The sequence below is a fragment of the Xiphophorus maculatus genome, chromosome 11, assembly GCF_002775205.1.
Source record: "Xiphophorus maculatus strain JP 163 A chromosome 11, X_maculatus-5.0-male, whole genome shotgun sequence".
NCBI classification, from domain to species: domain Eukaryota; kingdom Metazoa; phylum Chordata; class Actinopteri; order Cyprinodontiformes; family Poeciliidae; genus Xiphophorus; species Xiphophorus maculatus.
This window is the reverse complement of record NC_036453.1, coordinates 20,866,848-20,891,163: the sequence shown is the minus strand read 5'-3', so window position 1 is coordinate 20,891,163 and position 24,316 is coordinate 20,866,848. Positions and strand designations below refer to the sequence as shown.

General features: G+C 39.0%; 3 protein-coding genes across 5 annotated transcripts; 2 read left to right on the top strand and 1 right to left on the bottom strand.

The window, feature by feature from the left end:
* The first annotated feature begins 4,486 nt into the window (after positions 1-4,486).
* LOC102223480 (myelin proteolipid protein-like) lies at positions 4,487-10,629 on the top strand. 2 transcript variants are annotated; one of them, XM_005806622.3, is made up of 7 exons: positions 4,487-4,598; positions 6,404-6,587; positions 6,676-6,832; positions 7,047-7,224; positions 7,485-7,558; positions 7,678-7,743; positions 9,760-10,629. In XM_005806622.3, exons 1-7 carry the CDS (start codon positions 4,595-4,597, stop codon positions 9,829-9,831), a joined length of 735 nt encoding a protein of 244 aa, XP_005806679.1. In that variant the 5' UTR covers positions 4,487-4,594; the 3' UTR covers positions 9,832-10,629. The 2 variants fall into 2 exon arrangements, with proteins under 2 accessions (XP_005806679.1, XP_005806678.1); XM_005806621.3 differs by lacking the exon at positions 4,487-4,598 and adding an exon at positions 5,801-6,015.
* Positions 10,512-24,198, bottom strand: LOC111610086 (zinc finger protein 185-like). 2 transcript variants are annotated; one of them, XM_023342484.1, is made up of 9 exons: positions 24,151-24,198; positions 23,626-23,768; positions 23,449-23,539; positions 23,226-23,303; positions 13,372-13,464; positions 12,240-13,265; positions 12,100-12,162; positions 11,843-11,945; positions 10,512-10,955 (listed from the first exon to the last, which is right to left on the bottom strand). In XM_023342484.1, the coding sequence occupies exons 2-9, from the start codon at positions 23,633-23,635 to the stop codon at positions 10,851-10,853; spliced, it is 1,569 nt and encodes a 522-aa protein (XP_023198252.1). In that variant the 5' UTR covers positions 23,636-23,768; positions 24,151-24,198; the 3' UTR covers positions 10,512-10,850. The 2 variants fall into 2 exon arrangements, with proteins under 2 accessions (XP_023198252.1, XP_023198253.1); XM_023342485.1 differs by lacking the exon at positions 24,151-24,198 and adding an exon at positions 23,877-24,137.
* Positions 16,261-20,789, top strand: LOC111610087 (tigger transposable element-derived protein 6-like). The gene is made up of 2 exons (XM_023342486.1): positions 16,261-16,542; positions 18,352-20,789. The coding sequence occupies exon 2, from the start codon at positions 18,358-18,360 to the stop codon at positions 19,657-19,659; it is 1,302 nt and encodes a 433-aa protein (XP_023198254.1). The 5' UTR covers positions 16,261-16,542; positions 18,352-18,357; the 3' UTR covers positions 19,660-20,789.
* Positions 24,199-24,316: the final 118 nt, after the last annotated feature.

Below are 24,316 nucleotides of genomic sequence, written 5' to 3'. Positions count from 1 at the left end.
TAAATAAGAAATGGCAAAATAGTAGAATGGTGCTGTATAGTGAGCTTAATGACATTGGATTGTCAATTACTTCAATTCACTATAGGTTTGATTACTAAATAAACATTAGTATTTTATCTGCTAAGCTTTTAGCTCAAGCTAGTGTAAGACTCGTGGGTGTCCAGATACTGTGATTCTCCTTTGTAGAATATCCACAGAAACAATTGAGCTCTTTCTCAGTGTTGAGCATTTAATTTCTTTTCCTCTACTCAATCAGCTGTCACCAAACGTTTGCTCTTCTCCCTATCTGGGGAGCCTTTCGAAATAAAACATTTCCAAAACATTTTGCAGTTTCATAACACTAGGACTAGCTATGTTCAACATTGACACTTTCACCAAAGTATTGGTTTTAAAGTCAATACAGACAATGTTTTTATCCAGATTCAGTTGCACATAAATGTGTAATGTCAAAAGGATAGTATTATGTATTTTCCAGACATCATAAAGCCATTTTATAGCACAATCAAATAATTATGTTACCTTCAGTTTTTATAAAAATGCTGTATATCAAACTTGACTTAAAAGAAATTTGACTTTGCAATTTAACACCTTGAAATTGGGCCTCTGTCTCTTTAAGAAGCTCCAGTTCTTTCTGACACTCCGCCTTCAGAATGTCATCATAACAGACTTTCTCCATTTAGCATTTATAACATTCTTAGCAGCCTTGCACTGAAAACTATATTGCTAAGTTTATAATGATTATAATGATAATGATTTTTTAGAAGCTGCAATGACTTGAGATTAAGGGACAGATTATCCTTCCAGCACAATAATGTTCCCAAACATAGAACTAGAGAATCTGTGGCAAAGCTCGATTTCCATAGACGTTCTCAACTCTTCAGTCTTTACATGTGCAAAGCTGCTGGAGATATACCTCAACATCACGCCACGTTTTTCATTTGTTATTTTGGCAAAAACATTTTTGAAAACCATGTATCATTTTTCTTGCACTACACAATTTATTCTGTGATAGTCTACCACATGAAATGGCAGTACAATACATGGAAGTCTTTGGTCGTAACATGACAAAATGCAAAATGCAAAAAAAAAATGTATAAGGGATATGAATTCTTTTGCAAGCACTTCTCTGAAGTGGCAACCAGTCATTTCTTTGACAGACTCCAGAAATTGCATGGTCTCACTGTCAGACTATCAGACTAGTGCAAGCAAACGTGAAGATTTTTTCAAACTGTGTGACTACTTGCATACCCTGCAGGCTTCAAACACACAGCCACACACAGAGCCTGTAATAATCACAAAAGACAATCAAACACGCAGGCATATAGACACCCAGCTGGAAAACAGCTCAGCCTGAACTTTCCTTCATCACTCAGCAAACCAAATAATTTCAACTCTCAACACGGGAGGTCATCACAGCTGAATTATCAAGGGTTTGTTTGTTTGTCTGATGGGTGTTTGTCTGGTTTGCCACAAAAAGATAACATAAGAAGCATAGACAGTGATCACAGGGTGAAAAGGAGGGCGCAAACATAGTGAGAGCCCATGCATATTGCTGTGTTGTGTGCAAATATTAGCAAGTGCATCTGCCTCACAGCAAACAGCCACAAAGACAACTAACTCACAGAGATCCCATGACCTCTACACACAATCCTATACATGCTATTGACATGTGGATCGCTTTTACATAGCTGTTTATGCAATCAAACCCAAATTTGCAGTGTAGCTCATATAGAAATTCTCTCTTTTTTTGTCAAGCAAGTAAGCAGTTCTTTCGATAATCAAAGCTAATGCTAATTTTTCACATCGACAGCCAATCAACTTCCTCTCGGAAAGAACAGAGGTTAATTGATGCTCCAGGTCTCTCCTCTGTTTTATTGCTCCATGCTTTTCTTTGGTATTTCAAAGGCATCATTCCCACTACAGCATGTTTCATTAATGCTCTCTTCTTGATCTTTAACCACTCTGTTTTTTTAGGACATAAAAGGATTGAGAATGGGGAAATAGAAACCACTGAGATCTTTTTTCTTTTTCTTTTCTTTTTTTTAAAATACCATCACAAAATAAGCCTGTTAATGTTGGTGAGCATGTCAGACCCCAAAAGGGTTACTCAAACAGCTTTGCGTCAGCTGCAGTCTAAGATAACTGCGGTGTCTTGCAAAGTGTTAGATTGTTTAAAGAGTGATGACATGCAATTAAGCTTAAATTTAAGTGAATTCAATTTTAATTACATAGAGCCTTCTTTTGCAAAGCATTGTACATTTATAGTTCCTTGCTAAAGTTCAAATAGCCCTCGAACCTTTCATGTTACTGGGATTTTACGAAATACAAAAATACATACAGTAACACAAAATTCTTAAGTGGAAGGAATATTATGCATGTCTTTTCAAAATGGTTTGCATGTACAAATCTGCATGCATTTGTATTCTCCTGCCTGAGTCAACCCTTTGTTGAACCACCGTTCATGCAATTACTACTGAAAGTCTTGTGGGAGTATGTCTCCACCTGCTTTTCACATCTACTGTGAAGGTTTTGACAAGTTGAGTCTGAACATCAATTTTTAGTCATCACACAAATCCTCAATTGGATTAATGTGTAGACTTGGATTGGGCCATTCATTCACATTTCAATCTAAAGCATTTCATTTCTTTTTTTTTTTCTGTCTCTTCGTTTAAGGTGGTCATCATGGTGGAAGGATCCACCTCAGTCTCAAGTCTTTCAGAGCCTCTAACAGGTTTTCCCCCAGGATTGTGCTGCATTTAGCTCCATTCATCTTCCCATCGACTCAGGCAGCGCTCCTGTCACTGGCAATTAAAAACACCGTCACAGCATGATGCTGCTTCTGTGTGTCAGTGTGGGGATGGTGTGTTCAGAGTTATGAGCAACGTTCGATTACCACCACACATACGGTTTTACATATAGGCCAGAAAGTTATGTTTTGGACTCATTTGATCGGATGGTAATTTCCACATGTCTGCTGTGGCCCCAACATGTGACCAACTGGAAAATCCAACTCCACATAGCCTTCTTTCAACATTGGCTTTCTTCTTGCCTCTCTTTCATAGAGAAAATTTATGTCATTCTGTTTTGTTACTCTACTTCCAGGTCCCTCTTGAAAATGACATGTGGATCTCTCAATGGGGTTTTACCTGGTTAAATAAAATAAATAAATAAAAAATAAAAATAAAAAATTTCTCTGCCACTTCACCCTGAGTTCTGTCTTTACCGCTGTGTTCTTTCTTCATGATGCTGTTTGATCACTAATCTTCTCTTACAAACCTCTGAGGCCCTCACAGAACAGGGATCAAATTGCACATGGGTTCACTGTATTTACTGTATTCAACGTGACTTCTGAGGGCAATTAACCAAACTGGAGTTTATTATGGGTTATCAGGGTAATTAGCAAGTGCTCACCATTTTTTTATGCTTTTTTTTTTTTACATTTTGAAAACTATTAATCCTTACTCTTCCCCTTGACAATTCGGTGCTACTTTTTGTTGAGCTATGGTATAAAATCTCCCAAAAATACAGCATTTGATCCTAATGTGACAATATCTGGATCGCTATAAAGGCATCTGATTGCCTCTGATACAGTTGAATATTTTTTGCTTCAACAGAAAATAAAAACAGGATGAAGACTTTCTCTCTAATAAAGGACAGTGCAATGTTTTCTCTTGTCCCACACTGGCTCCTTTGTATCGAACTCAGCTTTGACATCAACTGGGTCAAACTGGAGGGAGGGAAGGAGCACAGCAGCTGGACCAAACCATCAATGTCAGCCTTGTTAGCCAACTTCATCAATGTCAGCCACCGTTGCGATTTATTTCACTATTTTCACTCTGCATACCTCTTATCGCTTTGTCTATGAGTATGCTGGTTAGAGGAGCATTAAATTGTCCGACTGTGTATTGCTGACATCCAGCATGTGGAGCTCGCAGACAGACGGCACTGGCACGCTGACAACAAACACATTTAGAAGTGAAAGTTAATTGGATGCATCCTGCAAACTACTGTGCACAAAGTTAAACAAGTCTGTGATATAAGAAAGTTAAACGAACAGGGACGACAATGTATTTTGTACTTAGAATATTAAATAAAACAGAAGAGGAGAAAGGGAAAAGGAGAGGACTCATCAAATAGAGTCAAATATTCTTTATTTTGAACAGGTGAGTAGGTTTAAATAGATTGAGACTTTATGGCAAATATCAGTAAAAATTGTAGCTTCAAAAACTATCTCTGCTTCTAAATTTGTGTTGCAGTGTAAAACCACCTTTTATAAAAATGCTGCAGAGGAAAAACAATTATACTCAGAAGAGTTCCTATATAAAGTAAAACAAGTAAAGTTTTGATTAGGATTTTGGCCTCTCTTCTCGTCCCCCTTCCTGAACCTAGCGGCTACACAAATAATGACTGGCAGCTGAAATGGGGCTTTGTGACTTTAAGATGTGACTCGAGGAGATGTGCTCTATGTATTGTTGATGAGACAAAAGCTCGAGTCAGATTCATATAAGGGTGGCAGGGAATAACTTCTCATATCCTCATATCAGTCACAAAGCCGTCCAGCTAAACCTCAATATCCCCGCTCTTCTTTCTGGACATGGGTGAGTGCACAGAATTTTTAATAACTCTTATCATCTCTTATTAATGGGATTTGAAAACTGTGAATTTCAATAACTTGCTAATGTTGCCTTTTAATATGTCTTTGGACACCGGGTTGACCTTCTTGCACTGTGGGCAAAGCATGCTCGCAAATTATTCCTGCAATTTTCATGTATGTAAACACATTTCTAGGTTCAAATATTCATTTACAGCTGGATCACCTTTCAAGCTCAGTAAGCAAAGATGATTTCAAACTTAATGGAAAACACCACAAGTGCTCAGTGGGGACTATTTTTCAGTGCAGAAAGTGGTCCTCATCTCCTTCAGTGATCTTATGAAGCATAATTCAAAGTCAAATCAGAGAGTCTGAGATTGAGGGGGAGTAAATCTGATCTTGCTTAGTCCATGCCAGGTCACCCATGGGAAGGAGATTTATATCATTTGCTTCTAAAAACGTTGTGTGCTTATTTTAGCATGCTTTTTTCAGCAACCTTTGCATATTTATTGCAACTAATGTGAGATCCAGTTGAATGAATTCTAAGCAGAGGCAACAGTGGCATTTTTTTTGCAGTAGTTTGTGTGCGACTACACTATTATTTTTCGGAAACTATTGCACTTCCTTCTGTTACGATTTATAATTTGGGAAGACATTAGCTCAACACATGGTTTCTTTTTCTGCATTAAGAACACAGATGCTTTGAGGACCTTTTAGAGACTTTTATGAAACCACACATAAAGATTTAAGAATCTGCCTGATTTCCTGTGTAATTGTTGTAAACTTGAATGTTGTTGTTGTTGTTGTTGTTGTTGTTGGGAAACTGTTTGAATTGCCCCCCTTTCTTCTCGTTTTCCTGCCACCCACTCTTTGAACCTTTGAGCCCAGCCCCCTGCCCACACTGACACTCAGTGCCAGCCTCAGCCAGCTGTGGATAGCCAATAGTCACACACAGCCAGTGGTGCTGAAATGGTCCCGGTGACCCCTTCTGCCATCACGCACGACACCGTTTCTGGTGTCATGATGGCCTTTTGTTTGTTTGACATCACTGCCCTTTGTTCATCTCCGATCTCTCCAAACACAATGGATATTGTACCCGCGAGCCACAAAGAGAAACTCTTTCTTCGGGCCCCCCAGGGTTTCACCACCATCCCTGAATGGCCCGGTGACGCCTGTGACCATCGCAGAGAGAGGGGCCGGGCCAGATTTAGTTGGGACTAAGCTGTGAGGAGTTGGCACAAGCAGAAGAGCCATCAGATACGTATGAAATCAGCGCAGAAGCGTCGCAATATTGTACAGTAGCGTAACCTCGCAGGCAGCGTTGTACATCACTGCTTGGTACTGGATCTTTTCTTGTTGCAGAGCAAGGCATCACCGGCAGCAAATGTTTCCGGTCAGACAACACTGGCTTTGCAAAGCCTTAGGTGCTTTTCTCTATCCAATTTCTGGCAACACATTTATTATTAACCCCTTGGATATTTGCTAAATGCTTCAACACGACTGCTTAAACCGGAAGACGTGCACAAGTCTGCTTGTGAGGGCGGCGGCGACTGCTTTAGTTTGGACGCTTTGCTGGAAGACGCTGTTTGAACTCTTGTTTGTTATTGCTTTCTAATTGTGTTTTTTTCCTTGTTTTCTGTTGCTTTTTTGTGGGGGGTTTGACACGTGCTCATGGATGTGCCGCCAGAGCGAGACCTTCCTCATAGCTCCCCAACCGGGTGAAAGAGCCCCCCTCTGCAGTGACGTTGATGTGTTGTGTGGTTATATGTGCGGTATGTGCCGCCTGTGTGCTGATATATTATGCCCCCTCAGGTTGCTATGATTGCTGTATCCGGTGCATTGGGGCAGTGCCCTACCCATCCCTGGTGGCCACCTTGTTGTGCTACGCCGGCATGGCCCTGTTTTGTGGCTGTGGGCATGAGGCGCTGGCCCAGACGGAGGAACTCGTCAAGACTTTTGCCCGCGACCCTAAGGACTTTGAGGTCATGGCGTCTTTGTGAGTTATACTTGGATGAGTTCATAAGAGCTCTCAAATATTGCTTTCATTTTCCATTCGACTGACTTTCCCCCTGTAACTTTTCCAGTATTAAATACTTCCAGTTCGTGATCTATGGGCTGGCATCATTTTTCTTCCTCTATGGTATCCTGCTTCTGGCTGAGGGTTTCTACACCACAAGTGCGGTCAAGCAAACCTTTGGGGAGTTCAGGAGCACCCAGTGTGGCCGCTGCCTCAGCCTGACGGTGAGTCGGGGAGGAACATGACGTCAGGTTCTTGTTGAGATGCTGAATGCTGGTTTGTGTTAATGAAACCCTCTTTGTTTCTGTATTCCCTCCTCCCCCCCCCTCCTCGGAATGATTAATTATGGTTGATGACCAATTTGAACGAAAACACATTTTTCAGGTTGACACCTGAGCGCCTGAAGGCAACTAATCTATAACCTTCTTGTTTCAACAGTTCATTATAGTCACATACATCTTGGCCTTCATCTGGCTGGCAGTGTTTGCCTTCTCCGCTATCCCGGTCTTCTTCCTGTTCAACATGGAGCACACCTGCCACAACATCAACATCCTGGCTGAAACCACCCCCAGCATTAATCAGCATAGCTGGATCTGCATGGATGCTAGGCAGTATGGTGGGTTTCTCCTACAATGACTGACTGCATCCCCCCTCCCACCAATGAGAGTGTTAATGTGTCCTTGGGAGCAAGGGGGATTAATCGATGGGGAGTGGCCATGAGACCGATGGTTGAATTTGCTATGAAACGATGGAGATAATTCTTCATCGCTGTGTCTCTGATGTGCTGCGTGTAAAACGGAGCGTTCATGCATCACAGCCCTGTCATGATTCAGCATTAGTTGGAGAGCCCTCGCTCACGTCATGTTTTCATTTCAGGTCTGCTTCCTTGGGATGCGATGCCGGGCAAGTCCTGTGGAATGACCTTGGCGGCTATTTGCAAAACCAGCGAAGTGAGTTATTGTCAAGGGATCACTCATATTTGTTTGATGCTACATGCTTGGAATGCATTTGTAGGCAAGTCTTTATTTAATATAAGCCAAACCAATTGTTTTTTTGTTGCTTCTTACAGTTCCATACCACCTATGACTTGTACATAGCCACATTTGCAGGAGCTGGAGTCACCCTTTTGGCGCTGGTAAGGACTCAATATATTACTGATTTTGCTTAAAGTTTAAAGAGGATTATCTCTTTTTTTTAAGAGCGGAGTATTGTACAGACATTGAGAGTAATTTGGATCTTACTAGGATAGACGATTCTCTTAGAATTTTCATTTTGATGAATCAAAGATATATTTTCAAGCAAATGCTATTAAGAGTGGGCAGAGACAATATGAACAAAATAGAAGCATGGTTGAAACTAAAAATTTAGGTTTATAAACCTGTACACCCTTTACCACACTACTCATATATGTTTGTTGGCATAGTAATCTGCTGTTAAAGTACTTTGTTGTCTTCAGTGTGTACCACACCACATGACATATATAAAGAAAAATTAAGGTGGGATGAAAGGCAGTAGACAATAATAATCACTTGATTTGCTGCAACCTTTTGGTTGTTACACATATTGAGTCTTGAGAACCTGTTTGCTCCATGCATCCTGTTTCGAAGTGTTTCATCTGGGATGGTCTTTGTTATGAGTTGTGGACCACTCCTGTCTTTACAGAAGCTTCTACGTAAATGACAGGGTTGTAACTACATCCAGCTATTCTGGAATAAACTTCCAGAAAACTGCAAAACAGCTGAAACACTGACTTCCTTGTTTAAATCAAGACTAAAACTCACCTGTTTGGAGTTCCTGGAGTTGTTTTTCAACAATAATAAGTAGAACATTGACCGCCATATTTGATGTGTATTGAAGTTTTTGATTATGGCATTTTTGTAAATGTAAATGTTTGTCACTGGTTTCTGTTGTTTTTATGATTTGTTGTGTTTTTGTGATGTAAAGCACTTTGATCAGCTTTGTTGCTGAATTGTGCTCTACACATCAACTTGATTGACTGACTGATCAAAATGAGCAAAATTCAGGGGGAAACTAATTATTCCAATTTCTTTAATCACTCCTGAAAATTATTGCACATTTATAGCTGGTTTATATGTTTTGTTTTTTTATGATCACCAAATGCCATACAGTCATACTGATAAAAAAAAATCTCTGAGGATCCTTCTGTTTTATGTTTTTACAAATGTAACACGGGTTTCATCGTAATCTCACTCTTAATCTTATCCATTTCATGTTTGATCAGTATTTTAGATTTAAATAGAATTTGGTGCCTATATGTCTGATGCAGATGCTGACTTTGGCTTCATTACCAGCTGCTAGTCCATCTTAGGGTTATCACAGTGCTTACAAATCAGTCATATCTTGTGATATCTCTTACAGTTTAGATTTTCTGTGAGTACCCAAACTGTTGCAAGACAAATGGAATGCCAGGCTTCTTTATTGTTTTATAGCAAAGTCTGGCCAGGCAGAGTTTGCCAGACAGTCTTTGTTAGTTGATTCTGTCAACAGAACCTGACAATTCAAGAGCTGTTTCCATTCTTATTTTAAAGATATGACTTCAAATATTACTAAGAGTTTCAAGTTTGAAGCACTCACTTTTATGCCCAGGAACTGTAAATGTATCTTGGACCTACTTCAGTAAACAAGGTCATATACCCTGCAGCAAGAAGGTCTGTTCGTTTGAATCCAGGCCAGGGCCTTTCTGCATGGAGTTTGAATGTCTTCTCCATTCATGCGTGGGTTCTTTCTAGGTACTCACGCTTCCTCTCACAGACATAAAACATGCATTTTAGGTTAGTTGACCTCTCTAAATTGCATTGTTGTTTCTCCTGCGTGTCTTTGCTTTTAGTTGGAAGCCTGTTCTCTAATTCATCTGGTTCCTATTTTAGATTTTTCCAAGTAGACTGTGTAGAATAACAAGGAAGCTGTTAAACCTGATTATTGCCGCAGGCATCAGGAACAATACTCCAATCAATTTTTGAAGTTCTGAGCAGAAAACATCCACATGTCTTTTTCTAACCATCTGGAACCAAAGATTGCATTGTATTTGTTTCACTCTGCTTCTGTTTACTGAATGTTATACACTCTCAGTATATATGTAGAATATTAATGCTGTTTCATGTCTGTCCTTGCCTTGCTTTTCTTCTTTCAGATTCTCTATCTGGCTCCCACCACCTACAACTACGCAGTCTTGCGGTTCCTGGGCAGAAAAGGAATTCGCTAAGTGCTTCACATCTGGCTATGAGATACTCGTCCAACTCCAGGTTTTAGTCCTGCCTTCTTGAAACAGAAACTTTTCAAACTTGGATCATCTGCAGTCCTTTTTCTTTTCTTTTTGGATAACAGATCAATGTCTCTCTCTACTGTTACATATGAACAACAGACAAAGAGAGGAAGATAATTCACCCACCGTAATGAGCCCCAACCTGTTTCACAAGTCATCCTCTCAAATGATTCTCTTAGCTTTGTTGTTCATTTTCTCTCTCTCTCTCTTTCTCTTTTCCTCTCTCTCTCTTTCTCTCTCTCTTAATTCGCTCTGTGAGGCTTTTCTGGAGCTGATTGTGATGTATGAGGTTTCATGAATAATTAAGAGCAACGACAGCTTTGCTTTGCAAGTCATAACTGTGTGCATCCTGTACAGTGTTTACTGGTGCAGATATTGGTTTGTGAATATAATTTTTGCTGCTGCCTTATTATCTCCAACTCGCCCATGAGCATCATGAGTCTAAAGCAGGTGAAGCTGAATGTACCAAAGTTTCTCCTGGAGCTTCTCTCTTCAGAAGAAATCTGCTGTGCATTTTATTTTATTTTTGTTTCTCTTAAACGTGAGTAATAGCCTTCATGATTACCTAAAATTAGCAACAGAGAGGTCGATATTTAAATAACGGCTCTGAAGCTGACCAGTGTTGAGTATGCTTATTTGTAATTGAGGCTAATTAAGTGATTGATTTGATCTAAAGGATTTGATTGTAATTTTATTTTAATCACATCCTGTACATGGCATTAAAATAATTCATGCTGATTATGGAGCATTTCATTCAAACATCTGTGGTAATTAGCACTGTGTAATTTCTTTGTAAATACACGATTTTTAAACATCACATCACACCATGTCCTCCTTTTCAGTGAAAGAAAACATTCAGTAAAACAGTGTACAGATCAAGGGCAAAACCGGGGAGATTCTCAGAGAGCACATTATTCACTCTAAGCTTGGTGACAGAAAGTATTTTCCGCCAGCAGAATTCAAAAGTTAAGAGCTTTTTCAAAGCAGTCTCCACAGTGGATCACTTTGCCAAGCAAGAACATGGCGATCGGCATTTCTCCCAGGGCCTTAGCACAAACGCCGCACTGCAGAACACACAAACATTGGTTAACATTAAGCAATGATAAGCGTTACTATTTCAACCACACACCGTATTAACGCCTTTTTGTCTTTAAAGCATTTTGTCCTGTTCAAACCACAAATCGCAACATATTTTATGGTGATTTCATGGTGCAGATCTACACAAAGTAGTGTTTAATTGTGCGTGGAGGGAAGAAGGTGAATGGTTAAAAAATGTTTTGCAAGTAAAAATTGGATATGTGTGACGTGCAATGCAACCAGTTCTAATCAGAGGTCACCTAATTACAGAGAAAACCATTGGGTTAGTAAGTGTGTGTCAGATGGCCTCCTGGTTTGATTACAACAAAATTTTAACTTTTTGGAATGAGAGGGAATCTTTAAAACTACTAACAGTAAAACAACACCCTAAAGCATGCATTGTGAAGCATGGTGATTGCAGTATCACGCTGTAGTAATGCTTTTCTTCAGCAAGGACAAGTAAGTTTGTCAGAGGTGCTGCTCCAAACTACGATGGAATGTCTCTGACAGAAACATATTATGTAGAAATCAGGACCTAAATTGGATTGAGAATCTGCAGCAAGACTCAAAACAATTATATTTAGACACCCTTTACAATATAGCTCACTATTTTGAAAATAGAAATGAGCCCAAACTAGTTTTTCGATGTTTAAAGCAAGTAAAGAAATACCCAAAATACTTGTGTTTGTAATTACATCAAAAGTTGGGTGGAGAATGTTTTAGCTTACTCTGAGTACTTTGTGTAGCCTATGAAATAAAATCATGATAAAATACATTAATGTTTGTGGTTATAACCTTATGAAATATTTTAAAAATTCTATGGGTATGAAAAGTTTGTATTTTAAGAAAATCAAATATGCAAAGAAATACAAACCTTGAGGCATTCTTCATGGCATACCATGGGCGGTTCGCTCAAAGTGATCTTCACGTTCCCATCAATTATTTTGTTGCAGTAAGAGCAAAAAGGGGTTCCGTCACTAAAATAAATGTGAAAACATTGAATTACCTCACAGTGTAAAGCTTCCAGTGTTAATTATAACTTTAAATACTTTTTACACCTCACATTTTTCTATAAGAAATGCCAAACCATGCCAATGCTTAGAGATGCGACATGACCTATTGAAAACTTACCTGGATATTTCAAAAACCTGGGTTGAATTTAGTTCTTCTGCAGGCTTCTGAAGGCCTTCAGAACTATATAAAAAAAAAATCATCAATAAATATAAAGTGTTTTATCGTCATGTTTCTACTGCTTGTGAAAGCATGCTTACACCCTTGCATCGTCAGGCTGGGGATTAGGTTCCTCTTGATGAGGCTGTTCTTGAGCTTCAGTTTTAGGAACAGATTCTTTTTGGGGTGCCTCCACATGCAGGGCATCTGTCAGATTAATGGGTCTGTAATCTGAACTATCCTGAACAGATTCAGGATCTGCAGTCGGTATGGGTTTAAGAGCATCTTCAATGTTCAAATCCATGGAATGTACTTTATCTCCAAATGATGGCTCAACACTTTGTTCAACAACAATATTGTCAACTGCCTGGATTTCATCCTGTGACTCGGGTAGAGTACAGGCGACTGGTTGCACACTGTTAAGTGGAGGAGCCTCCTCACGGGGTGTTGCATTATCAACATCGGGGGTTTCCACCTCCGCCTCAACCTCAGCTTCAACAGTTTCATTGTCAACTTGCTCCGGGGGTTGTTTTTCACTACTGGCCTCTGCAGGTGTTTCATTTCCAGGCTGAGCAGGTGACTTGCTTACAGATTCGAACTGCATGTTAGGTTCCACACTGGCTTGAGGAGGAATGTCTTCATACGGGGTAGCAGTGTTCACAATAAACGGAGAGGCAGCGGGTACAATTTCTTCTGCAGGTAGCAGGGATTTCTCTCGACTTCCCTCTGTAGTTTGCGTGGATACTGTCTCCCCTCCATCCTCCAAACTACTTGTGTCTGTTTTGATCAAAGCTTCTGGGGGTGGAGCAGGAATCTCTGCAGTGCCCGTCGCACCTGATTTCACCCCAAGATCACAGGAAACCTGATAATCAGTGTCAGGGTTTTGTTCTTTGACTTCTGCAGTTTTATGGACAGGTGGTGGTTCTGCTGCATCAACTTTACCATTTTCTGAAGAAACTGGTTGGATTTGTTCTTCATTATTTACATCTGCAGAGACCTTAACATCCTCCCCGTTCTGCTCCACATTGGACTCGCCAGCTGGTGCTTTTAATTCCACCTCCTTCTTTTCATTGTTTGTATTTATGACTGGCTGTTGCTCTTGTGCTTGTTTGGTTGGTGATTGGCGTCTGTAACATAGCATGGTATGTATTTATAATTAAGAAAACACTTGATACACAGTAGATCTACAGCATTTTTGCAAACACAGTTAAAAAGAGGATGTTCTATACTAACTTTGTATTCCTCGTGGTATTTTTTCTTGTTTCCTCAGTCGAATCATCAGGTTTAATAGAATCAACGTCATTGTTTGTCTGATTAGCTGAAGGCCTACAACAAAAAGGTGAAAGACAACTTTCAGAAAAATTCATCTGATAGCATCAATGACAATTTACAGTAAAAGTAAAAGCTGAGAAACCTGGAACCTTATTTTAAAGTTCAGTACGCTGGGAGTTTTTATTACAGCTGATTGGAGAGAAGCAAAGATGAAAGCAGAATGTCATTATAGCTCAAATCTGAGAAAACATTGTGGAGGTTTATAGAAAAGCAATTTAGCAAACCTAAATCATTTTCACATCTACATTAGGTGATTATCTTTAAAGAAATAAATAACTATGTAAACAGGAATTTATGATAGGAGGCGAATTATCAAGCATCTTCCTTTGTGATATCTATATATATATATATATATATGTACAGTACAGACCAAAAGTTTGGACACACCTTTCTAATTCAATGGGTTTTCTTTATTTTCATGACTATTTATAAGGCAAGAAATCCCAACCTGACAGGGCAACACCTATGAAGTGAAAACCATTTCAGGTGACTACCTCTTGAAGTTCATCAAGAAAATGCAGAGTGTGTGCAAAGCAGTAATCACAGCAAAAGGTTGTTACTTTGAAGAAACTAGAATATAAGGGCTATTTTCAGTTGTTTTACACTTTTTTGTTTAGTGCATATTTCCACATGTGTTATTCATAGTTTTGATGCCTTCAGTGTGAATCTACAATGTCAATAGTCATGAAAATAAAGGAAACTCATTGAATTAAAAGGTGTGTCCAAACTTTTGGTCTGTACTGTATATATGTACAGGTTTGTACATATATACATATATGTACATATAGGTTTATATGATCACTCACTAAATGCAGCCTTTACAAGAGTTATCTGCTCTATATTTTCTTTCAGCATAAATCCAGATTGCATGAACCCAGAGGCTAAATCTAGGTGCACCACCAGTCATTTTCCTGTGTGAAACACAACTGAAAACAGAATTATAAGTAAAACGGCATAGAAAGCAGAAATATCACAGATCTTTGTTTGGTATTTTATTTATTTATTTATTTAATTTTATGCAAGAGAGTTACTCTACTTGGAAATGCTTGACCACGTTCTGTTTTCACTATGTGATTTTACACAAGAAGATCTTGGAGGGCCCACTGCCTTCTACCTCCCATGAACATATTAATTCTCTTCTTAATAAATATCCACCCAATGCAAATATAAAGACAGTTTAAAGGCCAATAAGATAATGTTTGTGTAAGCTTCTACAACAAAATTCTAGTTGTTTTCAATCTTTAGAAATCTGTTTTGCTTCATCACTGCTTTTGAACAAGTCAACCAGGACTAACAAATCTGGATTATACAGAAAGATCTGTATTGCAGGTAATATATTACTTTACAACATCTTTACTAGAACTTCATCCAAAGAATTCTGATCATCGGGTGTTAAAACATGATTTTGCAGATGCACAAAAGGAACCGACTCACATTGCACAGCTTGTTCTGAATTAAAATTCAATACATATGGCACACTGTCTGATGTTAAAAGGTCAGAGTAAAAAACACAACTGAAGGTGAACTTTGTCACTTAAAACCTCATATTACAAATCTCTGGAACATTTCCATGAGGTTCAAACCAACTCAAAACTGCAGTCACATTTAAAGGCTCTATTGTCAGATACAGTGGACTTTTTCATGTTTTTGTTGGGGTTTCAGAACATAATGTAGTCTCCTTTTACAATATAAGCCAAGTAGTGATCTATATTTGCAAAAGAAATATGCACAAAGAATCTGCTCTGGGAGATAAACACAGTGAGTATATGAGCTCCATAACTAATAAATTCTGCTTTAAATATCAACACTGTGTTTGTTCACAGCTTAATTCTCACAGGACACGTTGTTGTGGAACAGGAGAGGAGACTGGTAAATGAGTAGCGGCTGCCCACTATAGATATAAAGCTTGAATGAAACGCGGACAAAGCATCATAAAGTCACTTGAGCAAATGGCTTACTCTTTATGTAACAATATATCAGAAGACAGCGGAAAAGTGCCTCATTTGATGATGCTTTTTAACAGTCAACTGAGACATGCAAACCTGGTGAATCAATAAATCAATATGCTGGACACTCCATAGAGCATATATAATAAGACAGTCTCCAACACAATGCAAAGCTGTACAGAAAATTATTCCTGCCAAAAAATACACAAAACTAAATTATTTATTTACAGCAAAAGGAAATTGAGTAAAACCTGGATTTCACCCAAGAATTTCAATCGCCATATTGATTATCAGCAATTTTCTATTATTGGATTCAAAACCATTGTAAAAGGTGTACATATAGAAGCCATTTAATCCCCTGCTCAAGTTTAACTAGCTTGTGTGCTTTAATGTTCTATGTTAACTATAAATTCATTTAAACTAGAATTGTTTAAGTTGTATTTCAAAAATATAAGCAATAAATAAACAAGCAAAAACAGACATTAATTTTTTTTTTATTCATGTGACAAAGTACATGTGCGAAAAGCTTAATTAATAAAATAATGGTTTAAAAACATCAGAAATAAAAACGCAATTAAACAATTTTTGAAAAGAAGTAGGAGAACACAAACACGTATTAAATCTAAAGTATTATGTTAAATCTTCCAAATAATTACATAAAATATAATCAATATCCAACCTAATTATATAGGCTAAATAAAATGTAACAAAATGAACTCAGAATTTGAAAATATTTTTCTATTGATTTTACTTTTTAATTTCTGAAGTTTTGGGCACTTATTTTGGTAATGGTCGCTTTAATACTTTTGTTTTGAAATTAACCCAACTTTATTTCCGGTTGCGCTCCTTGCTGTAGCAGTCTTAAGCTAGGGGAAGACGAAATGTCTCCACTCCTGCTATATAATATATAATTTATTGTGTTTTTGGAGCCGGGAGATGAAATAGCGGTTAGTATTAAATGAACAAACTGTAACTATTATGTTGTCAACTTCAAAACTACCTCAGAAGCCTTCAGACTGCACAGCATCGTACTTCACGAACAGCAGCGTTCACGTTTCATCACGGAGAAACCAACACAGGAGAAATTATCACCAGATAAGAATATTACGAGGATCTTCCCTGGCCCGTAAGTACGCTTTGACAATTTTAGAGTCGCAAGAAGACGTCTTTGTAGCAGAAAATATATATATATAACGCAGTATAATTTCAAATGTTGAACGTCTCCATCATGAATCTCCTTGGAGCCTCTGTATGGTGTATTTTGATGCTTTCAGGCTCTGAAAAGTTAAGGAGAATCGATTTTGTCGCTACTGCTTTATGCAATGTATGTTGTCAAAAAAAAAACATACAAATAAAGCACATTTGAATATTTTTAAAACCTAATTTAGGACGTAGAAAGTTCAATTTCGGTCTTGAAAACAGAAGATCAGAAAAAAAGAAGCGTTTGAAATTTCCGTCTTCCGACGTCCGTGAAGTAGTCAGCAACCCTTTTAATTCAGAGCCAGTTTTGCCTCCGCTGCTACAAAATAAAATGTGTACACAAAAGAGATATTTCATAAACCTGAGCTAAATTAAATGTTTTAGTTTAAAATCTAAAGAAATTACACTAAAGGGTATTTCTGGGTGTTTTTTTTAACTAAATGAATTTTATCAATTTTACAAAAGGAAACTATTTTGTAGAATGAGGCCAGCTGAGTGAGCTGAGAAGTTATTTCAAACTGAAGGGGGAAACATCACCTGTTAGGTGGACAGGTGTCCTAACATTTATACTGTTACAGAAAATATATTTTTTCCTTTTGTTCAATCAGTACTGCAAGGTTAATTGTAATGTTCGCCTATTTAAATCGCTCTCTTTTGCAGAAATAAATAATAAAACAAAACAAAACAGATAAGACATTTGGTAGGTGAATATTATATATATATTTGATGGATTGTCCTACTTTATTGTGGAAGTAACCGAGCTGCAGAATCATATGAAAAGTGACAGGGACATTATTATAGGAAGAGAAGGAGGGTAACTGCAAACGATATTCTCTTTGCACTTTTCAACAATATTACCATAATGTTTTCCTAATTTTGTGCAGCCCTAGTTTGTTTGGTGAGTCACTTAGCTCTCGCCTATGAATTATTCAGACATAAAAAGGCTCCTGAACTCAAGAGATGAAGTGTTCTGTCAACACACAATAAAATAATTAGTCAAGAAGAACAGGTCTGAAATTGGACCGTAAGCCACTTTGTTACCCTCAGACAGTCAAAACCTGTTCCCATTTCTTAAAAAGGTTTGTGAAAATAGTGAGAGGTTGACAGACTTAAAATAATCTTCTAGCTTAAAGACAGTGCTTTCATCACCAGTTATTTAATACTTTTATTATTCTTACATTTGTCATTTTTCATTTAAAAAATTTTAAGTTTCATCATTGCTGTTATTTATTTCAATGATAATAATAAGAGAAAGAATGAAAGTATTAAAATATGAATCATCTTAAACAAGGTTTCCCCCAGAGCACTTGCTAAGCCCGGTGGTTGGGTGCCAAGGAAGCCCATCGTCTTTTTAAGTTGAAAAATGTTTAAATTTGACAGGAAATTTGAAAACATCACTTGGTAATTATGTGTTATTGAAAGATTGGAAGATTAATACCTGAACATCAACTATAAATCCTTAAAAATGCAAACATTTTAAAAAGAAAATAAGTAACGCTTAGCCTTGTGGGGGAACAAGTAAAGTCTGGCGGCCCGCCAGGCTTATTATACACTGGGGGAAATCCTGCTTAAATACTAAAAATATCAACTACCATATATTTTTATTTTAGTACTGATTTGTATCTAGATGCCAAATTGTGAAATTTCTTAGTATATTAAGTGATGTTTATATTGGTTAGTTCACAGAGTTGAAGTGAATCTTTAAAGTCTAAATTTCCTCTGCCTGTCTGTTTAGAAAGAAATGCCGTCCAGAAACCATCTTGACAAAGTTGGGCGCAAGAAAAAGAAGAAATGGACGGAGGAGGCCATGGAGCGTGCTCTGATAGAGGTGAAGTCTGGGAGGAGCACAGTGAGGCAGGCGGCTAAGGAGTTTGGCGTCCCCAAGTCCTCGCTTGGAGACAGAGTGAGTGGACGGGTGACACCTGGGAGCCGCAGCGGACCGGCTCGGCTCATCACCTCCGCAGACGAGAAGCTGCTGGTGGAGTTCTCCTTATACATGTCCAAGCATGGATTCCCACTTACCAAGCAGCAGGTAGTGTCCTTTGCATCGTCCATTTATAAGCGGCAGCACCGGAGGGTGGCATTTTCCAAACTGGGCCAGACGTGGTGGCTCAATTTTAGAAAAAGGCAAGAAAAGAACATTACTATTCAGCCAGCAGACAATGTTGTGCGTGGGAGGACAGTGTGTGTCAGGAAGGAAGCGGTGGATCAGTTCTTTCGTCTGTTGAGCACGATCGCAGACACACACGGGCTCAGAGACTCGCCGAGCCAGATCTACAACTGTAGCGAGACGGGCTACCAACTGGGCAGGAGGAAGGCCGTCCTCTCCAAGCCCACGAGTCTGGGCTACAAGCCAGCGCCAAGCTCCAGGGACCACGTCTCTGTCCTGGCTTGCTTCAACGCAGCTGGAGAAGACATTCCTCCGTTTGTTATCTACTCCAAGGCCTATCCAGGAGGAGTGTGCTACAAGACTCAAGGTCCACCTGATGCCCTTTACGGGTGGTCGGAATCTGGTTACGTCAACTCGGAGCTCTTTAAGAAGTGGTTCCTCAAACATTTTCTCCTTCATGCAGCAAAGGAGCGTCCTCTGCTGCTGATCTTCGATGGCCACAAGTCGCCGGTGAGCCTGGAGGTGGTGGAGTCGGCTCAGAAAGAGGGCGTCATCCTCCTTTGCCTGCCTCCCCACTGCTCGCACATCCTGCAGCCGCTCGACACCAGCCTCTTCATGGTCCTGAAGCAGCGTTTCGCTTCTCTCTCCGGGGACGGCGACAGCGGCGCCGACGGCCACTTCGCCCTCAGCAAGAAGGAGTTCTCGGGGGTGTTAAACAGAACGTATCAGATAGCAAAGGAAGAGGAAGGTGTCCGGATTGTGAAGGAAGGTTTTAGGAAATGTGGCATTTTTCCGCTTAACCACTACGCGCTTAATGAGGTTCATTTAATGCCTTCACACAGCATCGACCCCGCTGCTGGCGACTCCTTGTTAAAATCGACAGAAGGCATGCACTCTGTAGCAGAGCTCGCAGCACCTGGACCCTCCTCCTAGCTCATTACCAATTCATCAAACTGTCTGTACCTTTGAGGTGAGCGGGGTCGGTTCTCCTGAGGAAACCGTGGCTGGTCGCATTACTCAGCCAAACCCAATCAACTCAGACTAGTCCCGCTCATTAAGATGCCGAGTGAGTTTGTAGTCCTGCGGGGACGTCACGCCGCACCACCCCCCTGCTTCCGTGCAGGACGCTCTGTTTATCCACCGGCCAGAATAAAGGGATGTGTTGATATTTAATTAGTTTCCTGCATTGTGTTCAATGCCAATCTTACAATGCTTCACTCCTTTACCTCCCAGCCGGTTAAGGTAAATTGGGACAATACAGTGTGGGCCACATTTATTGGCGCCTCTTGGAGAACTATAAAAACAGTTCTTTTTATAGAACAGTTTTTTAATTAAATTAAATTACATTAATTTAATTAGATTAATTTTTACTGCAGTGGCATAACTAAGAAGATCACCATTTTAATCGGAATACATTCCCTTACGTCAGCAAGAATTGGCCATTTTCAACAAAATGACTGGTGTGACAATTCTTTGAACCTCTAACAAATACGTTTTTTAAGTGTATTTTATATTTTCATTTACGTTTTGCTGCATGTATGTGACACAATGCAATAGACAGGATAGCGTTCTTCATAAGCCAAGAAACACTGCGGCTGTCGCACGTTACTGTAAGAGAACTGCGGCAAAGAGTGACATTTTAAGGTCACCGAGTCTCCATGACAACAATTACATGCTATCTGCAAGCCAATTGCTTGCATGCTTGCCAGAAAAGGCCTTTTCTGTCCTATCAAAAACATAAACTCTGCTGGGAGTTGTTCTTTTTTTTGGATGAGACTAAGACTGAGCCTACACGGCAGAGGATCTGTCATGCTGTGGGTCATTTTCACTTTCAAAGGGCTTGAAAACCTTGTCAGAGTGCGTAGCATCAAAGACACTTAAATTGGGTCATTATTGGGTGTTTTACAATATGTTGTAAAACACCAAAAGTACCAGACCTAGTCTAGTTTTTATTGCAAATATCTTAGTTTAGTCCTATTTCAATTGTACTAACTTACCATTAACTTTTCAGCAAGAAATATGAGCTTTTTTTAAAGTAAATAATTCCTTAACATTGATGAAAAAGTACTAGCTATAAGTGAAATAATCTTCCAGTGGAATAAGACATTTTTCCCATAACATAAGTTAAAATGTCTTGCTCCACCAGCAGATTATTTAACTTCTAACTAGTAATTTTAATTCAAAGGAGTTATTGACTTAAAACAAGCTCCTATTATGTGCTGAAAAGTTAGTATAAGTTAATTTTGTCTTATTTCGAGAATACTAAGATATCTGCGTTAGAAACCAGATAAAAAAAATCTTGTTTTTGCAGTGTAAAACCAAACCAACACAAACATTTCTCAGCACACACTACATCATTTCTTTTCCATCTCTCTTCCTAAATGTGAATCCTATCTATGATATAAGTTTAAGGGAAGATATTGTTGGAGAAGGCTCAGTGTTTCTCTGTTGGTAAAAGATGAGGTAAAGAGTTAACAGCAGGGGAGCCAGTAATTGTGGCCCTTTGTGATTTTTTTTTTCTCTCCCACTCAATAGATGTAGTCACATTACATATTTGGTTGGTGTTTTTTTTATAATATTGCGTAAATCTATTTTAAGGATTTGCTATTCATCTGCACCAGAGGTGCCAGTAAGAGTGGCCTGCACTGTACGTTTAAAGCGCAGGTGTCAAACTCCAGTCCTCGAGGGCCGCTGTCCTGCGGTTTTTAGATGTTCCACAGGTACAAAACACTAGAATGAAATGGCTTAATTACCTCCTCATTGTGTATATCAGTTCTCCAGAGCCTTGCTGATAACCTAATTATCCCTTTCAGGCATGGTGCAGCAGAGGCACATCTAAAAGTTGCAGGACACCGGCCCTTGAGGAATGGAGTTTGACACCCCTGGTCTAAAGAGCAGAGAAAGTCTCGTTTTTCTCGTGTTTTTCTCCCTATGGTCCCCAATTCTTCTGGGTTTTTTATTTTACTATTATTTAAATTTAAAACGCACAAACACACAGAGCCTCCAACACATTTCAAAAGCTTCTAAACAAAGCAACACAAGGTCAAACGTCCACTACAGAAACGTAACTGTTGGCCGTTTAATATCGCAACCGGTGCAAACTTAACGTGTCACAGCCAGTTATTTAGCAACTAAAACTCTGCAGTGGCTGCAGCCGCGCTGACAGATGCGCCATCCCACGTCTGCAGTCATAATTACAGATGCAGCCTCTTCAGCTGTCAGTGGGCGGGCTGGTCAAGCAGATCTTCAAGTCTCCTCTCTCTGAATGCGACCGTTCAGGCTGGTGCTGCCACGGCTCAGGCTGCACGAATGCGGTGGGAACAACACAACACATGATGCGGTATAATAATCCAGCTCATCCTTGTCACCAGAGGAAGAGCAGACCTAACTGAAGGGTTATTTGAGAGTTATCAAATGTGTGTTTGCAACTTTTCAGAGTTATTTTTTCTCCAAGTGCAATCTACTACAGTATTTTGTTCTTAATTTAAGAGTTTTGAGTGAGTGTATCCGAACACTGCATGCTCTATTTGCTATTACCACAGAAGAATGGAGCCAATAGCATGTTCTCAGGGAGACGATTTAAATAAAATGTTTTTTTTAAAAAGGTATACTTACCTGTGTGTGTTTGTGTGAACCCACTTGCCAAAATTTCGCAAAATAAAAAATTGCACCTTTTACTTCTGAGTTCTATGAAAGGCCTTGTTAGCCTTTTCCATAAATAAAAATAGTAATGTGCAGCTTTCTACATATATACATCAATAAACCAAACCAAGGATTGGCGCTAAAATAATTTATCTTATTCACACCATGTCAAACAGCAGAGTTGGTGGGAGAAAAAGTCACATATACATATAAAAGCTCGTCATTTCTGCTGTGAATTTCTGTATTATAAACACACAATCACTTACTCTGAATTGAGGCTTTTTGGTTTCGTATTTAAAATGCAGTGCTCACTCAATATTCAAGGTTGGTAAACGATTGACAATTACAATCAGTGATTTATCTTTTAGGCTTTAAGAAGAATTATTTTGTTGTTTATTCTGTGCAAATGGGTTTTCCCTGAGGGTAGAAAATGCTTCAGTATATATTTAGCCCAATGTGAAGTAATTAAAAGTCCAGGTCACTTTCACACTGTAGGTCTGTAGGGAATCAGCTGATGGACAAAGTTAATGTTTATGTCTGTTAAAGTCTGAGATGGTGAGTTGGGCCTGAAGCCTGGAATACTTTAATTACTTTAGGGTGATGAAATCCTTGGAAGAACAATGTCAACTTGAGCAACACAACAAGAAGCAGGGTTTTTTTTGCAAATTGCAGGATCTAGAAATGTTAATGAAACATTAATTGGAAGAAAACGTGTTTGAAAAATTTACTAATTTACTGTACTTTGAGTCACTTTAGTTAAATAAGTTGGTTAGATGTTATACAGGTGGTATTATTTTTAAAATAAGCAGATGGGATCAAATCTTTAGCTACAACTGAGCAGCTTTTGTGTAACTCACTGGAATCTTTTGATCCTCGTCTGGACCAATGAATTCTGCATCGCTGGAGCAGGTTCCTGTTTCGCTTCAGGAACTATCCTAAGGGACAGGAGAAGTTTTTGTTATTACTTCTAACATGTCATTTCTACAACTTCCTTTTACAAGGTTGGACAAATTAACCATCTTGTTGCCTGCTCAGTTATCCTGTAGCCTAGCAGCAAATTACTGGTTTAACTTTACTCACTTGTCATTGTTAGAACTTTGGATCCACCAGCAGTCCTTCTTGGTTGATTTTCGCACCCTGATGTTTTGCAACACCTGATTTCTGTCAATGTCTAAAAGATACAAAGCATAATACTTAGTAATAGCAAATATTTGTAATTTGTCTAAAAAAAACCTTCCTAAACATTGAGCAACTTGCCTTTTGACATGATGTTTCTCCGACGTTCGACCTGAGGAGATTTTCTTACGATGAGTAAGACTAAATGAACTCAGCCTTATGTTCTCTCTTCCTGTCCGTTTATCCTGAGCTGATTAATGAGCCGCAACTTGTAAGACATCAACCTGCATTGAAAGAAATGACTAATTGCTATTTAACAAGTTTCACCCCAACCACAACTCGACATAAACAAGTGTATGATCTAGTTTACTAGATCACTCTCAGATATCTACCTTGGCCTTTATTTACATTGTCAGATCTTGTCACATCTTCTCTGTCTTCCCTCTGAGGCGCTGTTAACATTTTGACCTGTGCTTCGTTTTTAATCTCTTATAATGAATTTAAATAAGGATCTGCCAGCACCAATTAACCAGGTCAAATTTGCTATGCATTGAAAATGAAGCCAATTTAGACTTTCTAATGAGGTCTGGCCGTGCAAACAAGTCAGAGACGAGATCAGATCCACTGTGAAAAAGGCCAATTTTTTGGGTTAGGCTGTGCTCTCACCTGTTTGAGTCAGCTGAGTTGTCGAGCCTCCTCTGTGTCCTTGTGGCAGATTGGTAGTGATATTTTAACTCCCACCTCCCCACCCACAACCTGTCATTTCAGATTCCACCCCCTGAGAGCGTTTAGGTTTCTACGGTTGGATGTTGGAGAGGTGTATCTTTTTTCT

Coding starts and splice junctions, on each gene's coding strand:
- LOC111610087 (XM_023342486.1), top strand. CDS start 18,358: ATGCCGTCCAGAAACCATCTTGACAAAGTTGGGCGCAAGAAAAAGAAG.
- LOC111610086 (XM_023342484.1), bottom strand. Junction 13,465..23,225: donor ACGAGGATCAAAAGATTCCA/GTGAGTTACACA, acceptor TTTTTGTTGTAG/GCCTTCAGCTAATCAGACAA. Junction 13,266..13,371: donor AATACCACGAGGAATACAAA/GTTAGTATAGAA, acceptor GCTATGTTACAG/ACGCCAATCACCAACCAAAC.
- LOC102223480 (XM_005806621.3), top strand. CDS start 5,976: ATGTTTCCGGTCAGACAACACTGGCTTTGCAAAGCCTTAG. Junction 6,588..6,675: donor TTTGAGGTCATGGCGTCTTT/GTGAGTTATACT, acceptor TAACTTTTCCAG/TATTAAATACTTCCAGTTCG. Junction 6,833..7,046: donor GCCGCTGCCTCAGCCTGACG/GTGAGTCGGGGA, acceptor TTGTTTCAACAG/TTCATTATAGTCACATACAT.